The sequence below is a fragment of the Balaenoptera acutorostrata genome, chromosome 4 (genome assembly GCF_949987535.1).
Source record: "Balaenoptera acutorostrata chromosome 4, mBalAcu1.1, whole genome shotgun sequence".
NCBI lineage: Eukaryota > Metazoa > Chordata > Mammalia > Artiodactyla > Balaenopteridae > Balaenoptera > Balaenoptera acutorostrata.
The window spans coordinates 12,483,486-12,503,157 of record NC_080067.1 but is presented as its reverse complement, the minus strand read 5'-3'; the positions used below and the strand labels follow the sequence as shown (position 1 = coordinate 12,503,157).

Below are 19,672 nucleotides of genomic sequence, written 5' to 3'. Positions count from 1 at the left end.
GAAGGCAGAGCCAAGGGAAGCAACGGTGACATGACTTGTGTTTAGGTATTTCTTTCTTGCTACTACCATCTTTCTCTTAACTTCTGGTCTTCTTTCTTGGGGTCTCGGCAAGTTTATACTCGAGGGTTGGTAGATTTTACTCTCCCCAGCCCTTGGGAGAAGGGAAAGATTTTTTGTTTTGTTTTATTTTTATTGACATATAGTTGATTTACAATGGTGTGTTAGTTTCAGGTGTACAGCAAAGTGATTCAGTTATATATACATATATATCTATTCTTTTTCAGATTCTTTTCCCTTATAGATTATTACAAAATATTGAGTAGAGTTCTCTGTGCTATACAGTAGGTCTTTGTTGGTTATCGATTTTATATATAGTGGTGTATATATGTTAATCCCAAACTCTTAATATGTCCGTCCCCCACCTTTCTCCTTTGGTAGCCATAAGTTTGTTTTCTATGTCTGTGGGTCAAATGTAACTAAATTCAATTGTATCATTTTTTTTTAAGATTCCGCATATAAGTGATATCATATGACATTTGTCTTTCTCTTTCTGACTTACTTCACTTAGTATGATCATCTCTAGGTCCATCCATGTTGCTGCAAATGGCATTATTTTATTCTTTTTTGTAGCTGAGTAATATTGAAGGCAAAGGTCTGTAACGGGTTCCACCACAAGAACAAGAGGACCCTGAACAGCGCTGAGGACTGTACCTGCCGCCCACTCTGTCTTTCTCCTCCTGGGTCCTTGGCTGCCTTCTAACCCCATTTGCTCATTCCTACTTTTCTGGTTTTCAGAAAATCCTGGAATCTTGACTTTTTCTCAATATTTATAGAAATGTTCCAGCAGGAACTCATTGAAAACAGGCACATGTTATGGAATGTTATCCTTGGCAGGCCAAACTGAAAGCTTTCTATCTTGGGTAGTTAGGACCACAAACAGAGCAGCCATGATGTCTGGACGATCAATTGAGCCAGTCAACTCGTCAAAGCTCTAGTAAATGGAGAGAGAATGGCAATTATCCAGTCCTGCTGAGAGCCAGCCGCCTGGCTGTTTGACTGATAGCAGACTAGATGATCTTCATCAATCAATAAGTAATTTGAGATCACCAACAGGGACACAGCATCGTTCCAGATACTTCAGAAGCTTTTTAAACAAGCAGTTTCTACACTCACAGAGCTTATAGGCTAACTGAGTGAAAAAGATGGGCTTAGAATTTACTTTATAACTGATAGCACTAAAACTTACATGAATAATTATTTCTCTCCCTCACATACCAAAGCCAAAGATTATTTTCTTATGTCTTCTGTTTTACTCTTAAGTTTAAATATTTGTTAAGTTTTCCGGGCAGGTATACCTAAATTACAATATTAGAGACTTGTATTTTCATGAGAAAAGTGAGGAAGAAAAAGGGAGGTAAAGTCCAAAATTTTCTTTCACTGGGTGTATACACTTCTTATTACTATAGTCCAACTCTGCACTATTTAATTGAAGAGATGACATAAAAAATCATATAGCAGCACATTGTACAGAACAGAATGTCTCACTTTCTATATGGACCAGCTGTGTGGTCAGTCTGAATATGATCTGGCCTATTTTATGAAATTGGACAAAAGAGCATCATCTAATACAAATTTATGATTAAACACGGGCTTCTAATAATAATATGCTTTAGAATTATGAACCTTACTAAGCTCTGTAGCTCAGACAAATGAGCTAGCTCAGTTTTCCCCCCAAATTACATGAGATTTAACCATACCAATGCTTTCTTAGGTCAGCTCCCAAGGCGATAGAAATAACAGCAAAAATAAACAAATGGGACCTAATCAAACTTATAAGCTTTTGCACAGCAAAGGAAACTATTGACAAAATGAGAAGAAAACCTATGGACTGGGAGAAAATATTTGCAAATGATGCAACTGACAAAGGCTTAATTTCCAAAATATACCAACAGCTCATACAATTCAATAACAAAGAAACAAACAACCCAATCAGGAAATGGGCAGAAGACCTAAATAGACATTTCTCCAAAGAAGACATACAGATGGCCAACAGGCACATGAAAAGATGTTCAACATTTCTAATTATTAGGGAAATGCAAATCAAAAATACAATGAGGTACCACCTCACACTGGTCAGAATGACCATCATTAAAAAGTCTACAAATAACAAATGCTGGAAAGGGTGTGGAGAAAAGGGAACCCTCCTACACTGTTGGTGGGAATGTAAATTGGTGCAGCCACTATGGAGAACAGTGTGGAGGCTCCACAGAAACTAAAAATACAGTTGCCATGTGATCCTGAAATCCCACTCCTGGGCGTAAATCAGGCATAATTCAAAAAGATACATGCACCCCAATGTTCATTGTGGCACTCTTTATAATAGCCAAGATATGGAAGTAACCTAAATGTCTATCGACAGATGAATGGATAAAGAAGATGTAGTATATATATACACAATGGAATAACCACTCAGTCATAAAAGAGAATGAAATAATGCCATTTGCAGCAACATGGATAGACCTAGAGGTTATCATACTAAGTAAGTCAGAAAGAAAAAGACAAATACCATATGATATCACTTATATGTGGGATCTAAAATATGATACAAATGAACTTATCTATGAAACAGAAACAGACTCACAGACATAGAGAACAGACTTGTGCTTGCCAAGTGGCGGGGGGCGGTGCTGGGGGAGGGATGGATTGGGAATTTGGGATTAGCAGATGCAAAGTATTATATATAGAATGGATAAACAACAGGGTTCTACTGTATAGCACAGGGAACTATATTCAATATCCTGTGACAAACCATAATGGAAACAAATATGAAAAATAATGTGTGTGTGTATATATATATATAGATAGATAGACAGATAGATAAAATAATATATATATAAATCACTTTTCTATACAGCAGAAAGTAACACAACATTATAAATCAACTATAATTCAATAAAATAAATTTTAACAATAAATTTAAAAATTTAGGTCAAAATGGGAAATTTCAAACAAACAAACTAGCTTTTACGTGATCAAAAATTCTCTCTGAATAAGCACAGATTTTCAGGAATTTGTGCCGTTTGTGTGTGTTCTATTTATTCTATCAGCTTTGTCCCCAATTTTTTTCCACAATGGTAACCCACCAAAAAACACACAGAAGAAAGCACAGATTTGTCCTTGATTTGAGATGTATATTCCCAAGTGTCTGGGAAGAGTTATTATGTATTGAAAAACCATCTGAAGTCAATATATAGTGACAACACACCACAAGGAAGATCCAGTGGGTTGAATTTTCAGCCATCTCAAAGTCATAGAACACTTCTCTTTAGATAAAAATACTTTTACATTATTCAGATTCTTTTAAAGGTGTTACACAATCATCCAGACAATTAGGAGGAATTCTGATTAAAGTGAATTACAATTTTATGGCAATACTCCAAGTGAATTTTTAGCTGTCATATACCAAGCTAAATGAAATGTCTTTGTGTTTGAACTACTATTTCTAAATTATCCTTATTTGTGGATAGATTTTTGTTTCTGATTAGACACTTTGAAGTTGTTTGAAACTCTCAGGTCACCAGATTATTATCAGATGTCACTTAGTAAACAATGTTGTCTTCACGTGCAAATTCCTCTGCTTTTTAAATAAAGTTATCTTCAGTGCTTGCATAACATTTATATTTGTCAATATATATTGTACCAAATTCTTTCTCTGATCAACCCACTGTATACTGGAGGAGGAGTTATTAAAGACAAAGTCCTGTGACATTCCCAGTTGCCTTACATCATTATCAGCACTTGGTATTGTCAGTTTAAAAAATTTTAGGCTTTCTGATGAGTGTGGTACACTGCTCTGGTATATTGATGGCGAGAGTGTAAATTAGTACAAAATTTTTGGAAAACTGTTTGGCTGTAAAGAAGCTGAATATAGGCGTACAAGTTATCATCCAGACGTTCTACTCTTAAAGTATAGACCCAACAGAAATGTGTACAAAAGACATGTACAAGAATGTTCATAGCAGCACTATTTATAAAAGCAAAATCTGGGAACAACTCAAATATCCATCAATAGCAGAATGGAGAAATAGATCATGATATATTCACACAATGGAATATAATACAGCAATGAGATTGAATGAACTACTGATATTCACAACATGGATTCATCTCACAAGCATATACTTGAGCAAAAAAGCCAGAAACTGAAGAGTGTATCTTATATGACTCCACTGAAAAGTTCAATAGCAGGCAAAACTAATTTATGGTCCTGGGATAGTGATTACCTTAGGGAGGGCTGGTAGTGATTGGAGTAGACCTGAGGGGGTTTCTGGGATGTTCTACTGTTGTCTAATGTTCTATTTCTTTACCTGAGTGGTGAGTGCACAGGTGTATTTATATTCATCAAGCTATGCATTTATAATTTGTGTACTTTTCTGATGCATGTTACAGCTTAACAATAAGTTTGAGAGATTTAACAAATAACATGGTGATTAGAGACAGCAATACTGTATCATATACTTCAAAGCTGCTAAGAGACTAGATCTGACATGTTCTCACCAGAAAAAAGAAATGATAATTATATGACATGTTAGAGGATTTAGCTAACACTATGGTGATAATCCTAATATATAAATGTATCAAACCAACCCGTTATATACTTAAACTTACACAATGTTACATGTATATAACATTGTCCACACAAATATATCTCAATTTCTAAAACTTTAATAAATGTTTTTAAAAATGCTAAATCCTAATTCATTAAGGTTTTGGAGACTGATGTGTGGGCATGGTGATCAAAGTCCTGTAGTACGGAGGTCTAATTGGACTCGGCATATCCCCTAGGTTGGTGTGGGTCCTGCTTCTTTTGGTGTAGGTCATGCCTACTCAACTGGGTGGCGTCCCCATGAGACTAGATGTTTCTGGGTCATAAGTTTTGCTTAATGTACTTTTAGCTGGCTTGGACTCAAGGAAATGAAGCTAATATTCTTAATTGAGAAAGACTCTTGGGGAATAGAAAAAAGAGATGGCTTTGTTTCTTTCATTCTGTCCATATTTTGAGATACCCAGAGGAAGATAATGGAATGGAGAATTCCTTCATAGCTCTGAAGCACAAGGACAGTTCTGAATATGTAGTCTCAAAAAATACATGTGCAAACAATGTGCAAGGCTTTCTCACCATCCATACTCATCCTGTATATAAATAGGATCAGGCACAAGAGACCTACTTTTAAAATTCTAAACAGTTGTGCTCATGATGATTTCGTTTCAGGACTGCTATTGTAGTACCTTCAAGTGGGTTTTCTTTCCCTATCAGAAGTGCTGATGGGAAACAAGCCCTGATGTGATGTTAGTTTGCAGCCCCGCAGTCCCAGCACTTACAGGGTCTCCGCACAGGCCCTTTGCTCCATGGTCACCAGGAATCCCTCTCTCTCCTGGGATTCCCTAAAGTTAACACAAATCAGAAGAAGGACAAGATAAGAATTTTAAATAACATTAATAAAAATGAAGAGCTTATCTTCTCCCTGATTTGAATTATTAAATATTTTCCTGCTAAAGTTACTTTGAAACTAGAAAGAGGAACAACTGATAGTTTCAGGCATCGTACAAATAATTTAAAAGTGACCTCAAGTATTTGCCACAGTGGTGAACGCTGTGTTCCAGACACATTTGTTGTCTTGTTCAGTTTTTACAACTACTTTATGCACCAGGTATTGTTTTTTTTTATCTTTCTTTTGATGAGGCAGCTGAGATTCAGAGAGATTATCCATTTTCCCCAAAGGGGTTGCATCAGCTAGAAAGTGGGTTCTTGACTCAGCAGTTCACACTCCCAAGACAGATAAAGTGGATGGTGGAAGTATGGCTGCTGCTGGGATTTGTTCCAGATGGAAAGGAGTGACAGACACCTTCAGAGTGCTGCCGACCCTAAGGCTCTCACCAACACCCTGTGACTGTTCTTAGTATGGTAGCTGCTTTTCAAGATTTCCCCCAGTTCTTCACTTTTCTCTGTATCTATTCCCTTTGCCGTGAAACTCTACAGTGCCTTCCAACTGTGGTGGGGCAATATTCCCTACCTCTGAGTTTGGCTGTGACTTGATCTGGCCAACAGAGAGAGATGCAAGTGTCGCCATGAGAGCTCCAAGCGTAGGCCCAAAGAAGCCTTGAGAGAGCTTGTGTGTTTCTACTTGCTCCCTTGTTCTTCTGCCACAGCCATGAAAATGTCATGGTCAACATGGCCAGGCAGCTCTCCAGTCCCAGAAGGAGGATAAGAGACAAGTGAAACAAAGCCCCCAGCCAACCTACAGACACATGAGCCAAGGTCAGCCATGCTCAGCCTTGATCAGCTGAACTTCTCAGACACATAAGAAATAAATGTTTATTGTTGCATGTGATTGAGGTCTTGTGATCATCACAAAGCAATTTTGTGGCCCTAGCTGACTGAAATACCTGGGGTAGCTGTTTTACTGTTAATCACACCTTTAATTCCCAGCACATTTTTCATGTTGTCCTTTTATTGAATACCTACCTGGGCTCCTTCATCGCCTTTTTCTCCTTTTGCTCCTGGAAGACCACTGTCACCCTAAAAACAGAGAAGAATAAACTCAAATTCCCATTTTCTTAGAGAGAAATAGCTCAGAAGGGTCTTCATGGTACAAAGAGAAGGCTCTACCTGTTCTCCATTTAGCCCATCAATTCCACTTTCCCCAACTTCTCCCTGAAAAGATAGATGTGATCAGAATAGAGTGCATTGCATTTATGTGGAAAGAAGCCAGACACCAAACAAAAAGTCTAATTTTGTGTTCCATATACAGGCTCTTTGCTAGGCTGGCCCTGGGTCCTATCAAAGATTACTGAGTCACAGAAACTGTCAACAAATAATATACATTGCCTGCAATAAAAGGCAAGAGTAAACAAAATGAAATGGTTAGCAGTAAAAAAGGAAGGTCAACAGAAACTTCATTTGTACAATCTACTGGTCAATCATCTCAAAAATAAAAACATTTCTAGATAACAGATGGGCAGATAAATGATGTTTGGTACCATACCTCCTGTCCATTTAGTCCCCTGTTTCCCTGAAAATAGAAAGGACAGTAGGGGTTAGTGTAGGAAGAAGGAATTAATGTTGGGAAGACTTCACAGTGTCTTACGTGACCCTTACCTTAGGACCTTTGGCACCATAGCATCCTTTAGTACCTTGCTCTCCCATTGGTCCGGTGGTTCCTCTTTCCCCCTGAGAAAGAGCATATATTCAGATAAGCTTTTCTATTGTCATCTGGAATCTGTCTTGGAAATTTGACAACTTCTGTGCTGGAAAAAAAAAATTGCAACTACTCATGGTTTACAACCCAGAATTCATGCGTATAAAAACTGAGAATGCAAGTGAATTAGAGCCACTCTGATGACAGCTGTTTGTGTTGGATCCCACCTGGATACTTCCCAGGGTGGGGTAGTATCTAAATAAAACAGACATGCAAACAACTGGCTGCTAAAATGCATTCTTAAGATTTTAGGAGATATTCCAGGAACAGATGATGAATAATTGGTGAGACATCAGAGCAGGATGCTCTAGGTATGGTCTAAGCAAGAGGCAGATTTCTAGACCAAATTCCATCTCCCTTCTCTCTTTCTCTCTTAAACCAAGAACTGCTCCTGCAATCCTTGTCTTGGTAATCCCACCAGTCTGTGCAGTCTTGTGAGCTGGAAACAAAGATGTCATCCTCAGCATCTCTCTCACCAAGTGGTCACCAAGTTACGTCCATTCAACCTCCTTAACATATCTATTCATACTGCCCTAAAGTAAGATTGGGACCTCTTTGTCTTGCACCTACAACTGCAAGACTTCTACTTGTAATCCTTACCTTATCATCCTCCATGATGTTGCCTGATCATGCTTTCTAAACCCATACCCTAACCATGTTTAGTCCTGTGCTTAACATCATTGAATGATGCCCGTCAATTGGAAGACACCTCCTAAGTCTTCCACAGGGTATTCAAGACACCCAGTACTCTGGGTCTTGCTTGCCATATAACCTCCTCTCATGGTCCTGGGTTCTGGCCATGTTGATCATATGTTATTCTGCAAATATACAGTTCTCAGTTACACACTCTTGATCACACTGTTCTCCCTGTAGTAGAATGTTCTTCTCACAAACTTTGCCTGGAGGAAGTTCTATCTGTCCTTCAGATGCCTGTCCAAGCATCAACCCCTGTCTACAGTCTTCCTCTCCCCAGCCCTAACTGTCACCAGGGTTGTTACCTGATGCTGTTAGGTATTTGCACAGCCACACTCTATCACATTGCACCACATTATACCTCTAGTAGAGTCCTTGTGTATAACAACTGTAACTACTGTTGTCTCTTTTGCCTTTCCACTAGTCTGGAAATTACCTGAGATAGGAGCCATAGTTTTTCTTCTCTTTCTTTATTTTTATTTCTAGGGCCTGGCACTGTGCCTGGCACTTGGTAAGGCACCTTAATATATATTTGTTAAATGAATGATGAGTGCACCTTAATATATATTTGTTAAATGAATGATGAGTGCATTTATGAGTGAGGTCTTTGATAAATAATGTGGTAAATTGTAAGATGTTTAATATACACTTGTTAAATGGATGGATGGAAGGAAGGAAGGAAGGAAGAAAGGAAGGAAGGAAGGAAGGAAGGAAGGAAGGGAAGATAGATGGATGAACAGATGCAAGAAAGGGCGAAGTCTGTGATAAGCAGTGTGGTGAGTTGGTTTACTCATGCAAAATGGATCAGAAAGGGGGAAATGGCAGTGATTTGACTCCTTCAGTGAAAAAGATAACTTCTGCATTGAGTTTATTATACAATGTTGGTGGATAGTCAAAGAGGAGACAGTAGGTTAATAAAACACTTGTGACCACCAGAAGCCTGATTAAGATTAAAAGACCTCAGACTTTGCCTACGAATCCTTAGAACTTGACTTTTCTTGCTTCCTTCTGAATTGACACAAATGATTTCATATTGTAGATATGTTCTTAGGAATAAATGGAGCTGGAAAAAACCTTGACTTACAGCAATGCCCTCCTCTCCCAGGTAGCCATCACTGCCTTTAAAACCTGGGGGTCCCTGGAAATAAGGAAAGGAAGGATACGTTAGCACTCCATAGACCAAAAACCAGAGGTAATCAAGCAAAATTCTTCAACTTTACAGTTTTACTTTATGTAGAATAGTATGAGTTTGAAAAAAAGGTTCCCCCTCCACAACCTAAGTTATATTTATACACATAAAAATAAATGGAATTTTGAGACAAGTATCCAGATAACTCAAGGGTGTGTGTGTGTGTGTGTGTGTGTGTGTGTGTGTGTGTGTGTGAATCATAATATTTTCCATAACTCTCTCAGATGTTATATATAGAGCTGGAGTTTTTTTTTTTTTCTAGACAAACATTCAAATGAATACAGCTACATTTGCCTCTGACAGACTAGAATTATCCTCTTTTCATTAAAAAGTTCTTTTTGAGGATTTATGCTACACATAAAATAGACCACACACATTTCTTTCCAGTTTTTTTTTTTCTGAGACCTGTTTAAAAAAAGTTCTACCATTTTTGGGACTTCCCTGTTGGTGCAGTGGGTAAGATTGCTTGCTCCCAATGTAGGGGGGCCCTGGTTTGATCCCTGGTCAGGAAACTAGATCCCACATGCATGTCGCAACTAAGAGTCCACATGCCACAGCTAAGGAGCCCGCCTGCCGCAACTAAGACCCGGTGCAAACAAATAAATATTAAATAAATAGATAAATAAAAATTTTAAAAATTCTATCATTCTCTTTACATGAAATCAAAGCATTCAGGAAATAATTAGTCCAAAATCTTTCTTCAGAGAGACAGCCATGGTGATTTGAAAGTTATAGTGCTATCTATAAATTATTCAAAAATCAAACACATATGTAAATAAGCAGTATTGAAATTGTTAAACACACCCATAGTATGTTTATACATATTTAAACATTTCCTCAAGCCCCAAATCATATTTTTATATAAGGATACATCAACTTCTTTGGGTTAGGAAATACACGAATCTATTGTTAGTTATCGTTTTTATGCCTGGCCTGTTTTACTTGGCAACATTTTGGTCTGGCTACAGCTGAATGAAACATCTTAGTGTCTCTTGCTATGACCGGGCGATCTGATCTAGCTTTTCAGCAGACTGCACAACCTATTTCCTACTTGATTTAAATTACTCTGCTTCCATTAAAAGTGGAAATTGAAATAACTCGTCAGTATTCAGGAGGTTTTCATTATTCAACATGAGAGATCACAGTTTGTTTTTCCGCATCATGGTCATCACTTCCAGAACACTGGATAATCAATGATCTCTGCAGTTTTTCTCTTGATACTTGTATAGAAAGGTTTTTAAAAGTATCCAATTTAGAAAGCCAAGAAAAAGCTATCTAATTTGACATATAAGAAGAGGAGTACGATAAGAAGACGAGTATGACACATAAGAAGAGGAGCTTCTACCTAGAAGCTAAAAACATCCCTTATTTCTACCTAAACTTGGATCTGAAAAACATATTGTATTCAAATAAAGTAAGCCATGATCGTAACTAAAATCACCTTTTTCCCTGCTGCTCCAGGGTCTCCCACTGTGCCATCTCCTCCAATGCACTTGCAGAATAAACAGCAGCATGTCCTTTCTGCAACACTGACCTTGGGAAGGGTAGGAATACATTACATTTGGTGGCATCGCTTCCCAAATCACACACCACACAAGCTCAGGGATGTGATCTGAGAAGGGTGTTCACCACTCAAGTGACAGTGCTCTGGAGAGGATGCAGGAGACATTCTTTACCTTCCATCTTTCCTTCTGTGATCTGCACCATACAAGGAATTCAGAATCAACTCAAAGACGTTTTGTGTTCTCAAAAAGGCATCAGTTTAGCCATGGCCAATTCATTGCACACTGATTTATTAATGAGATCTCCTGTGCCCACATCATCCCAGCACTGACCACGATATTGTTAATTACCCTATATAATTCTGCCCCTAATATTTTGTTCAGTAAAATGAATACATGCTGTTTTCTCCTTTTCCTGTTTTGTGAAATCTTTGTATGCTGGAGGATATAGACAGTGTCCAATGTCACACTGCTTGGCATGGAGTTCAATGGTCAACACTTCCAGAACAGTTTGTGTGGGACAGGGTTTCAAAGACACCAATTACATGTTCAACATTTCAGAAGCACTTGCTGTAGAGGGTGGACACGTGAAGAGATTTTATACTCTGGTCACATTTTATAGTCAGGCCAAAAAAAATGTTTTTTTGGCAAAAAAATTTGAGTGAATTTCATCCTGCACCTAGTTAGTCATCCCCTAAAAAATTGACATATTCCATTGCATTTTTACAATTAACCCACAAGATGTATTTTTAGGAAAATTTTGCTTGAAATAAATACTATGCTTTGCCTTAGTGGGGTAGAATCAATCTTTGTGTTGAGAAGTTTCCCGTCAAAATTCTAGTGTGATGAAAAGTGGAAATCTTTTGTTATAACCACTTAGCAACTTCCCCTCTTTAGTTGTTTCTTATTATATAATGTTTCTTTTCTGACATTAGAAAACTCTGTTTTTTCCCCTGAAAACCTCAGAAAACCCAATAAAACTTGAAATGTGTGAAACCAAATAACAACAACAAAATGGATCTTGTGATTTCATGTTAGATGATATCAATTTTCTTTGCATCACTAAAACCCTACAGCATCAACTCTTTTACTATTAACATTAAAACTGTAATTTCTAAAATTAAAATTTTCTTTTACAGTGTTGCATTTATGTGATATCTAAAAAGTGATAGGCTTGTTTGAAGAATAACTTCCTCCCTCTATGAATTACCAATTTGAAATTACACATTTCAAAGAGTAGGAGACACAAAAATTTTTTTTGTAAAGTAGACACCCTCTTCCCATGTAGAAAGGAATTACAACAAAACTTCCAAATTCTCTAAGTAATTATTTTTACATAATTACTACACTGAACACACTGTTCACATATCTATATACAAACTCTATAGGCAGAAAGTAGCAGGAGCTAGCACCTTATTGGAAAGTGTCTTGATATGCTGATTACAGATTTTATAAATTATAAGCAAATTACAAATTATCAGCCACTCATTAAAGGTGAAAGTAGTGATAGATATCTTGGTAACATTTCACCAAGCTAGTTGAATTCTTGTACATTTCTGAAAGAAATAGGATTGCGATGCATCTTATCTAGGTGTTAGGTTCTAAAAATGGATCATAAAGCAAAAATCTCCATAAAGCAAAAATCTCTGTCAGTCAAGACAACCTTTAAAAAACTTTCCATTCTAAAGTACATCACAGGAGGTCTATCATCACATCACTAGTTTTTCTTCCAAGATTGGATGAGATGCTCTTTTCTTAGTTGAACTCTCAATGGATTCGGCTCTCGTTCACAGGCCATGTTGCAGAGAAAACACACATTTTTTTTTTTAATTTTTATTGGAGTATAGTTGATTTACATACAATGTTGTGTTAGTTTCAGGTGTACAGCAAAGTGAATCAGTTATACATATACATATATCCATTCTTTTTAAGATTCTTTTCCCATAGAAAATAATCTTCAGAGTAGAGTTCCCTGTGCTATACAGCAGGTCTTTATTAGGTATCTATTTTATATAGAAAACACACATCTTAAACAGCAGAATGATATTCAGTGTGGTGAGTCATGGCACCTAGGATCTGCAAGGGACGTGCAAACTGGCTGGCTGAAGGAGCAGACGAGTCACCCTTACTGCTCAGACACTCTTGGGCGCTTATGTTTATTGACTGTAATTTGGGCAGGATTGTCGGTGCTATTTAGTTTCTTCTTCTTTTTTTTTTTTTGCCAAGCATATAAATTAAACATGTTTTCAGACATAGGAAACAAACTTATAATTACCAAAGGGGAAAGTGGGGGGGAAGGATAAATTATGAGTTTGAGATTAACATATACATAGTATATATAAAACAGATAACCAACAAGGACCTACTGTATAGCACAGGGAACTATACTCAATACTTTGTAATAACCTATAAGGGAAAAGAATCTGAAAATAATATATATATATATAACTGAATCACTTTGCTGTAACGTGAAATTAATACGACATTGTACATAAATTATATTTCAATAAATAAATAACAACAACAAAAAGAAACATGCTTTGACATCTCTCTACTATATTACATTTCTTTCAAAACACCCTCTTATTTGGGCTTTGCACGAAATCAGAAAAGCCTGACCACTCCCAAATGAACAAAATTAGTTCGAATTCATAAGCCTAAATATGAAGCCTATATACAAAACAAACAGAAAGTTTAAACTCACCAGCTTTTTCTGAATAACTTACCAGGTGCTTTGACAGTCGGCTCCCAAGATCCCTCATCCCAAGAGTGAGCTGTATCCTGTACTCAAATCCTTTCCCAAATTCAATGTAGAGAAGGTCAGCCAGGTCATTGGGATTGGTGGCTCCATCCAGAGCAACTGTGATGAGGGCATTCAGGCCTAGCCAACACAGTTGACAATTCTCCAGGTGAGGGGAGTTTGGTTACTTTAATCTTTCTGCATATGTATCTAAGTTGTTATTCCAGGAAACCAGTTGCAAGAGGAACACTCATTTTACTATCCACTTCCCCCAACCACACACTGTAAAACTGACAAGTGACAAGACCATCATCAGAGAACAAAAGGAATTCCATTTTTCAAAACAAACTAAATTGGAGAATAATTTATATAATAAATTATAACAGATCCTTGAGTCCTCTGATGATATGAAGTAAGATAGTGAGTTTAAAAAAGTCCACAGAGAAAAGGGAACCCTCCTACATTGTTGGTTGGAATGTACATTGATGCAGCCACTATGGAAAACAGTACGGAGTTTCCTCAAAAAACTAAAAATAGAGCTACCATATGATCCAACAATCCCACTCCTGGGCATATATCTGGAGAAAACTCTAATTCAAAAAGATATATGCACCCCAATGTTCATAGCAGCACTATTCACAATAGCCAAGACGTGGAAGCAACGTAAATGTCCATCAACAGATGAATGGATATAAAGAAGATGTGGTATATATATATACAGTGGAATATTATTCAGCCATAAAAAAGAATGAAGTAATGCCATTTGCAGCAACATGGATGGACATAGATATTAGCATACTAAGTGAAGTCAGAAAGAGAAAGACAAATACCATATGATATCACTTATATGTGGAATCTAAAATATGACACAAATGAACTTATTTACAAAACAGAAACAGACTCACAGACATAGAAAACAAATTTACGACTACCAAAGGGGAAAGGGGGTGGGGGAGGGATAAATTAGGAGATTGAGATTAGCAGATAAAAACTTCTATATATAAAATAGATAAACATCAAGGTCCTACTGTATAGCACAGGGAATATATCTAATACCCTGTAATAAACAATGATGGAAAAGAATCTGAAAAAGAATATATCTATATATCTGTATCTATATATATCTAATCACTTTGCTGTACACCAGAGAGTAACACATTTTAAATCAACTATACTTCAGTAATAATAATAATAATAATAATAATAATAATAATAATAATAAAGAGTCCATAGAGCATGCTAAAGCACAGAGGAATTCATATGTCAAGAAAGTAAGTGTTCTAAATTTTTGCCACTTGAATGGGAGATCCTTGGAGCAGCAGCACTGCTTTCACCCGGAAGCTTATCAGAAGTGCAGAATCTCAGGCCCCACCCTAGACCCACAGAATCAGAATCTGTATTTTAATAAAATCCCCAGGTGATTCATATGCACATTAAAGTTTGAGAAGCATAGCTCTAAATGACAATCCAGTTGGAATTATAGGTACAAGAGACGGTAAAAGACCTCTTGTCAGGCAATCAGGAACAAATGTCATATAACCAACCAGAGCTGTGGCTCATAGGCTTGGAAGTTTATAGAATATTTCAAATAAAACTTTTAGAGACTGAAAAAGGGTTGACTTATTTTGCAAAATAAGGACATTAAATGATGATAGTAATAAACCTGGCAATCATTAGGGTGGAGGTAACAATAGCAACAACTGTGCTCTTGTTTATTAATAATTACTATGTGCCTGGAAGTTGCCTAAGTACTTTACATGTATTATCTTATTTGTAAGATACAAGCACAATGTTATAGATAAGTGTGATTATAGCTCTATTTTACAAACAAGCAAAGGTTTTCCCCAGACAGCCTGACTCCAAAGCCTACACTCAAAGTACATTTTAATAACAAAAATGTACTAAGGACATAATCATAAAGAGCAGTCCTAAAGTTGAATAAATTTAGTTTTATGAAAACATGACTATATTAGCATAACTTTTCTCATTTTATTAGGGATAGGTGAAGAATTCTTTGGATGGGACTTAAAAACCAATGACCCAGAATAAATAAAGCATGTTCAAGGACTTGGCAGAGTTAAGAGTGCCTTCTTATATGACTCTGAGAGGAAGAGGAGAATGAAGAGAACACAGTTTCAGGGACAGAGTGGGGAGGCTCAAGTTCTACGAGATACAAACAGTGTGGTTGCTGAAGTAGAATAAAGGAAGAATCACCAATGAGTGAGGTGACCAACTTGTCCTGGTTTGCCCGAACTTTCCTGGTTTTAGGGCTGACAGTCTCTGGCTTGTCTCAAGCAAACAAAGACAGCTTGTCACTCTTCCAGGAGTGAGAAGGATGGGGAGAAGAGTGATGAGGGCTGGGAGAGGCAATGAGGAATGCTGAGTTCATCAACTGGCATTTAATGATCAAAAGAAAGCATGCCAGTGGGTCTATCTATAAGGGGAAAAGATCTCACATCTGATTTTTCTTATAAGTTCCAGGAAATGTAAAATTTTAAGAGTTATTAGAACCATGGGATTGTTTATTTGCAGAAAGTATGCATATAACTATAATTTGTAACTGCTTTTCTCAGGATGGAGGACTTGATCCTTTCAGACTCATCCAGTACATGAGTCATATGATCTTAAATACAGTGTCTTCAATTCCTAAAAAATGAATTAAGAAGAAAAGTTTTCAAAAATTGGGAGAATAAAGAATCACTGAGAAGATTCTAGAGTACTGGATTTTTTAAAATGAAGAAACTGATTCATACCCCAATCCACATGGATTAAAGTGATATCCATCATTGAGGATACTTTTCTCCTGGTCTCCTCTTGTTCCACGGTGATGGCACAGTTTACGTGTATAGATTCTGGGCCTCAAGTTAGGGAGGCTCTCCTGGGTTAACAGATCATAGGGCCCAGCATCAACTGAAATCATCTATATTTAAATAAGGGAAGCCAGAACCAGAGGTGCTCTTTGTTCCTATTAAGAGACATTCGACACTTTTCAAAGAACATTATGACCCACACCCCTCTACCTTTCCCTTTCAAAAATTGTAGCTAGTGTGAGTCCTCCAACTTTTGCCTCTTTTTCAAAATTGTTTTGACTATTTTGGCTCCTTTGCATTTCCACATACATTTTGAACCAGCTTTCCTATATTAACAAATATCCTGCTATGATTTTGACTGTAATTTAATTGAATCTATAGATTTGTTTGGAGAGAATTGAAATTTAACCATATTGAGTCTTTTTATCATTGTTTAGTAATTTTCAGCAAACAAACAAGTATATTTTGTTAAATGTATATGTCGGTATTTCACGTTGTGTGTACATTGTAAATGGCTCTTTAAATTTTGTTTTCCAGTTTTTCGTTAGCATTTGGAAATATAATTGATTTTTGAATATTGAAAAAAGATTCTAAATTTCTGAGGATATTCAAAATCTAGCTTCTGAAGTTGAAACTCATTTACTAGTTTTTCCTTGGGAGTTGGAAGAAAGAAGATTGGTCTTAGAAATCTGGGTGTTCCGAGAGAAACTTCCTGGAGAAAACTCTGATGTTGTCTGCAAGAGAAACATCTTTCCCCCATGAAAGAAGAACTGAAATTGAAAAAAACCCTACCCACCCACTCTAGGGTCCTGTTCTCAGTCTTCATTAATATCTCCATCTCAGATCAGGAAAAAAGGTCAAGACTTGACAGAATAAAGAGAAGCAGATTTAGTAAATAAAATAAAAATCCTTACTGTTCAGTTGTGAATTCAGTGAATTCAACAATTTGTTTAAGATGGAGGAAAGAGAACCAGAAAGAAAAGACAAAATCTAATCAGCCTCTAATAGTTAACCTGGGAGACAGATGTCTTAGGCTAAATTCCTTAGAAGCAGAGCCTGAGATAACAATTTGGACACACACAATTTATTGAGGAAGCACTCTCTGAAAGAAAGGGGCAAAAGGTAAGCAGGGTAGGGCTGGGGAAGGATCTGAGCCAGACAGTGTTTCAGCTGACATCTAGCTTCATCCTGATCCCTTGGGAACTCTGGAGCATGAGTTACACTACACAACTGGCGCCACTTTGAGGCAAAGGTCCAAGTCTCTGTACTCTACCTGCTGCCCAGGGGTGGGATGGGGAGTAACATTCCAGGTAAGGTGGCTCCCACTGGCAAAGGGCAGTTCCTCAGAGAAAGTGGAACCTGTGGGTAACGTGTTAGCAGCTGGAGGATGGGGAAACCTGTCTGTAAAGGGGTCTGGGTGGAGTACCAATTACATCCACTTATAAAAAAGTATTTCTATTTTCAGTCAAACTGGAACATGTGAATGCATTTTTCTTCCACTGATCCATATTTTAGTATGAACTGACAATGAGTCAGAATGGGCATTGGTTTCTAAAGCCGAAAGCCTGGTGCCAGAGCTTTACAAACTCATAAACACCATAGTTGGTCCATCTGTTATCTGAAGGAAGGAACTGATTATGAAGTCCCGAAACATGAGTAAACTTGTCCAACACTGCTTGTAACTCTGGAAACTTTAAGAGTGTTAGAAGAAAATAATCCAACTCTCCCATTCCTTAGTCAAGGAGAAATATACCTGGCTCACTTCTGCTGACACTACAGACATAGCAATATTAGACAATGCGGGGCAAGGGAGACAGGAACATCCTCCAGGAAAGCTTAGGAAGAAGAAATAAAGTGATATGAGAGAAAGGATAGGACACTGTATTCAGTGCTGTTTCATATGGGGAGAGGAAAAAGTAGATGCCAAAATGCTGTGAGAGCTCATTTGCTCTGCCAAGTGCATCCAGAGTGGAGAGGCTGGCAAATTCAGTGCTATTTGAGTGTCTGGAAATGTAAGAGCTAGAAATGAGTTTTGAGATTATAAAGTTCATCAACACTCCTTTCCCAGTCCTCCCAGGCTTGGTACCTTCTTTTCTAAGTTCATCAGATTTTTGCTCAAGTTTTTCAACATCATCATCCAATCCATCTGAAAATAAGAGAACCACCTAGGAAAGTATTCAAAAAAGAAAAATGAGTAAAAAGGAAGTCATTGCACCAAAGGCCAATAAATAAAATAAAACCAAGTTACCTTTCCCCGAGCAGCTGATTTATTCTGAAATGCACCCCACAGAGAACTCAAGAGGTTTGTGTTGAGAAGAGATGGTCTTTTAACTGTTACATCCTTCAAGCTGTTCAGTATGTTTTCACTGTAGATCTCAAACTTGGGGGTATATTTTTCCATGGCATTGGTCACTTGAAAAGCCACACTAACCTGAGTCTCCGTGCCCACCTCACAGCTTACCCCACTGAGGGAACTGATGGCACGTAAGATGTCTGGAAGGTAAGTTTCCATCCAAGGCTGACCTTCAAGCAAAGTCTGCCCATTCGGCTGAGTTGAGATGTCAAATCCCACCACAATGTCCACAAAGCAATCTAGGATTCAAGGGAAAAGCATATCTTATTAGACTAACAAATAGCTTTATTTGACCTGGATGTCATGTCTGAATCACGGGACTTGGAATTCTTGTTTCTGTCCCAGTTATAAAGTTGGAAAAAAAGAAAGAGTATGAGTGAATAATGGAAGAGGCTCAGAATCACTCTTTCACTTTTTTTTCATAAAAAAGTGTTATTTTTTTAGCATCTATAAAATCTAGATGATTCTATAATGAAGTTCTGAAAGATTTCATTGTGTCCATTGAAAAAGCTATGTAGTCACTTAAATAGCTGAAATATGTTGTGGAAATGTTAACAGTCTAAAATAGGAAATTCATATCATGCTATTTATAACTGAGGTCATTCAACAAATATTAAATTATAATTATAAGGGAAATATTAAAACACTTGAATAGAGAAAGTAATTTAGAAAAAATAAAACACAAAAGACTCCTAAAGGAATGATTTTGATGATTTATCTTTCTGAAAAGAATCTTTGATTCCTCTTTTTGTCTCCTAACATCCACTCAGAAAAGAAAAAGTAAAAAGAAAAACAGAGACTCCGTGAGATCCTTTGAGATCTTGCTTGGTTGGAGTCCTTCAAGTGAAGAAACTGGGTACTGAATTACCCATATTCAACCATGTCAAAGAAAGCTTTGTGTTCAGAGCTCAGCCACTCAGGAAGCCAAAGCCACTGCTATTTTGGAGTTTAAGAAATACTTAGAGAAGCATTGCGTTTAAAGTGCTTTGCTCTCATCCTTATTAACTCTAGAGACATTTAAGCACCGGAGAAACTACAAGGGCTTGAAATTTTAAGCTGAGCCTCCTAACAGGAAGATAATGAGAAGGGTAAAATCCTATGACATATATACTCTTTTTTCAAGAAC

At 37.2% G+C, this 19,672-nt stretch overlaps 1 protein-coding gene across 1 annotated transcript in view; it reads right to left on the bottom strand.

The window, feature by feature from the left end:
- COL6A6 (collagen type VI alpha 6 chain) overlaps positions 1-19,672 on the bottom strand; it is a 172,983-nt gene that overhangs the window by 74,382 nt on the left and 78,929 nt on the right. The window contains exons 9-18 of the mRNA XM_007166983.2: positions 18,442-18,785; positions 18,280-18,358; positions 13,370-13,524; positions 10,583-10,675; positions 9,037-9,090; positions 7,160-7,231; positions 7,047-7,073; positions 6,671-6,715; positions 6,527-6,580; positions 5,383-5,445 (exon numbers count right to left, since the gene is read on the bottom strand). Of these exons, the coding sequence (XP_007167045.2) occupies positions 5,383-5,445; positions 6,527-6,580; positions 6,671-6,715; positions 7,047-7,073; positions 7,160-7,231; positions 9,037-9,090; positions 10,583-10,675; positions 13,370-13,524; positions 18,280-18,358; positions 18,442-18,785 (986 nt within the window). The remainder of the gene's footprint in view (positions 1-5,382; positions 5,446-6,526; positions 6,581-6,670; positions 6,716-7,046; positions 7,074-7,159; positions 7,232-9,036; positions 9,091-10,582; positions 10,676-13,369; positions 13,525-18,279; positions 18,359-18,441; positions 18,786-19,672) is intronic.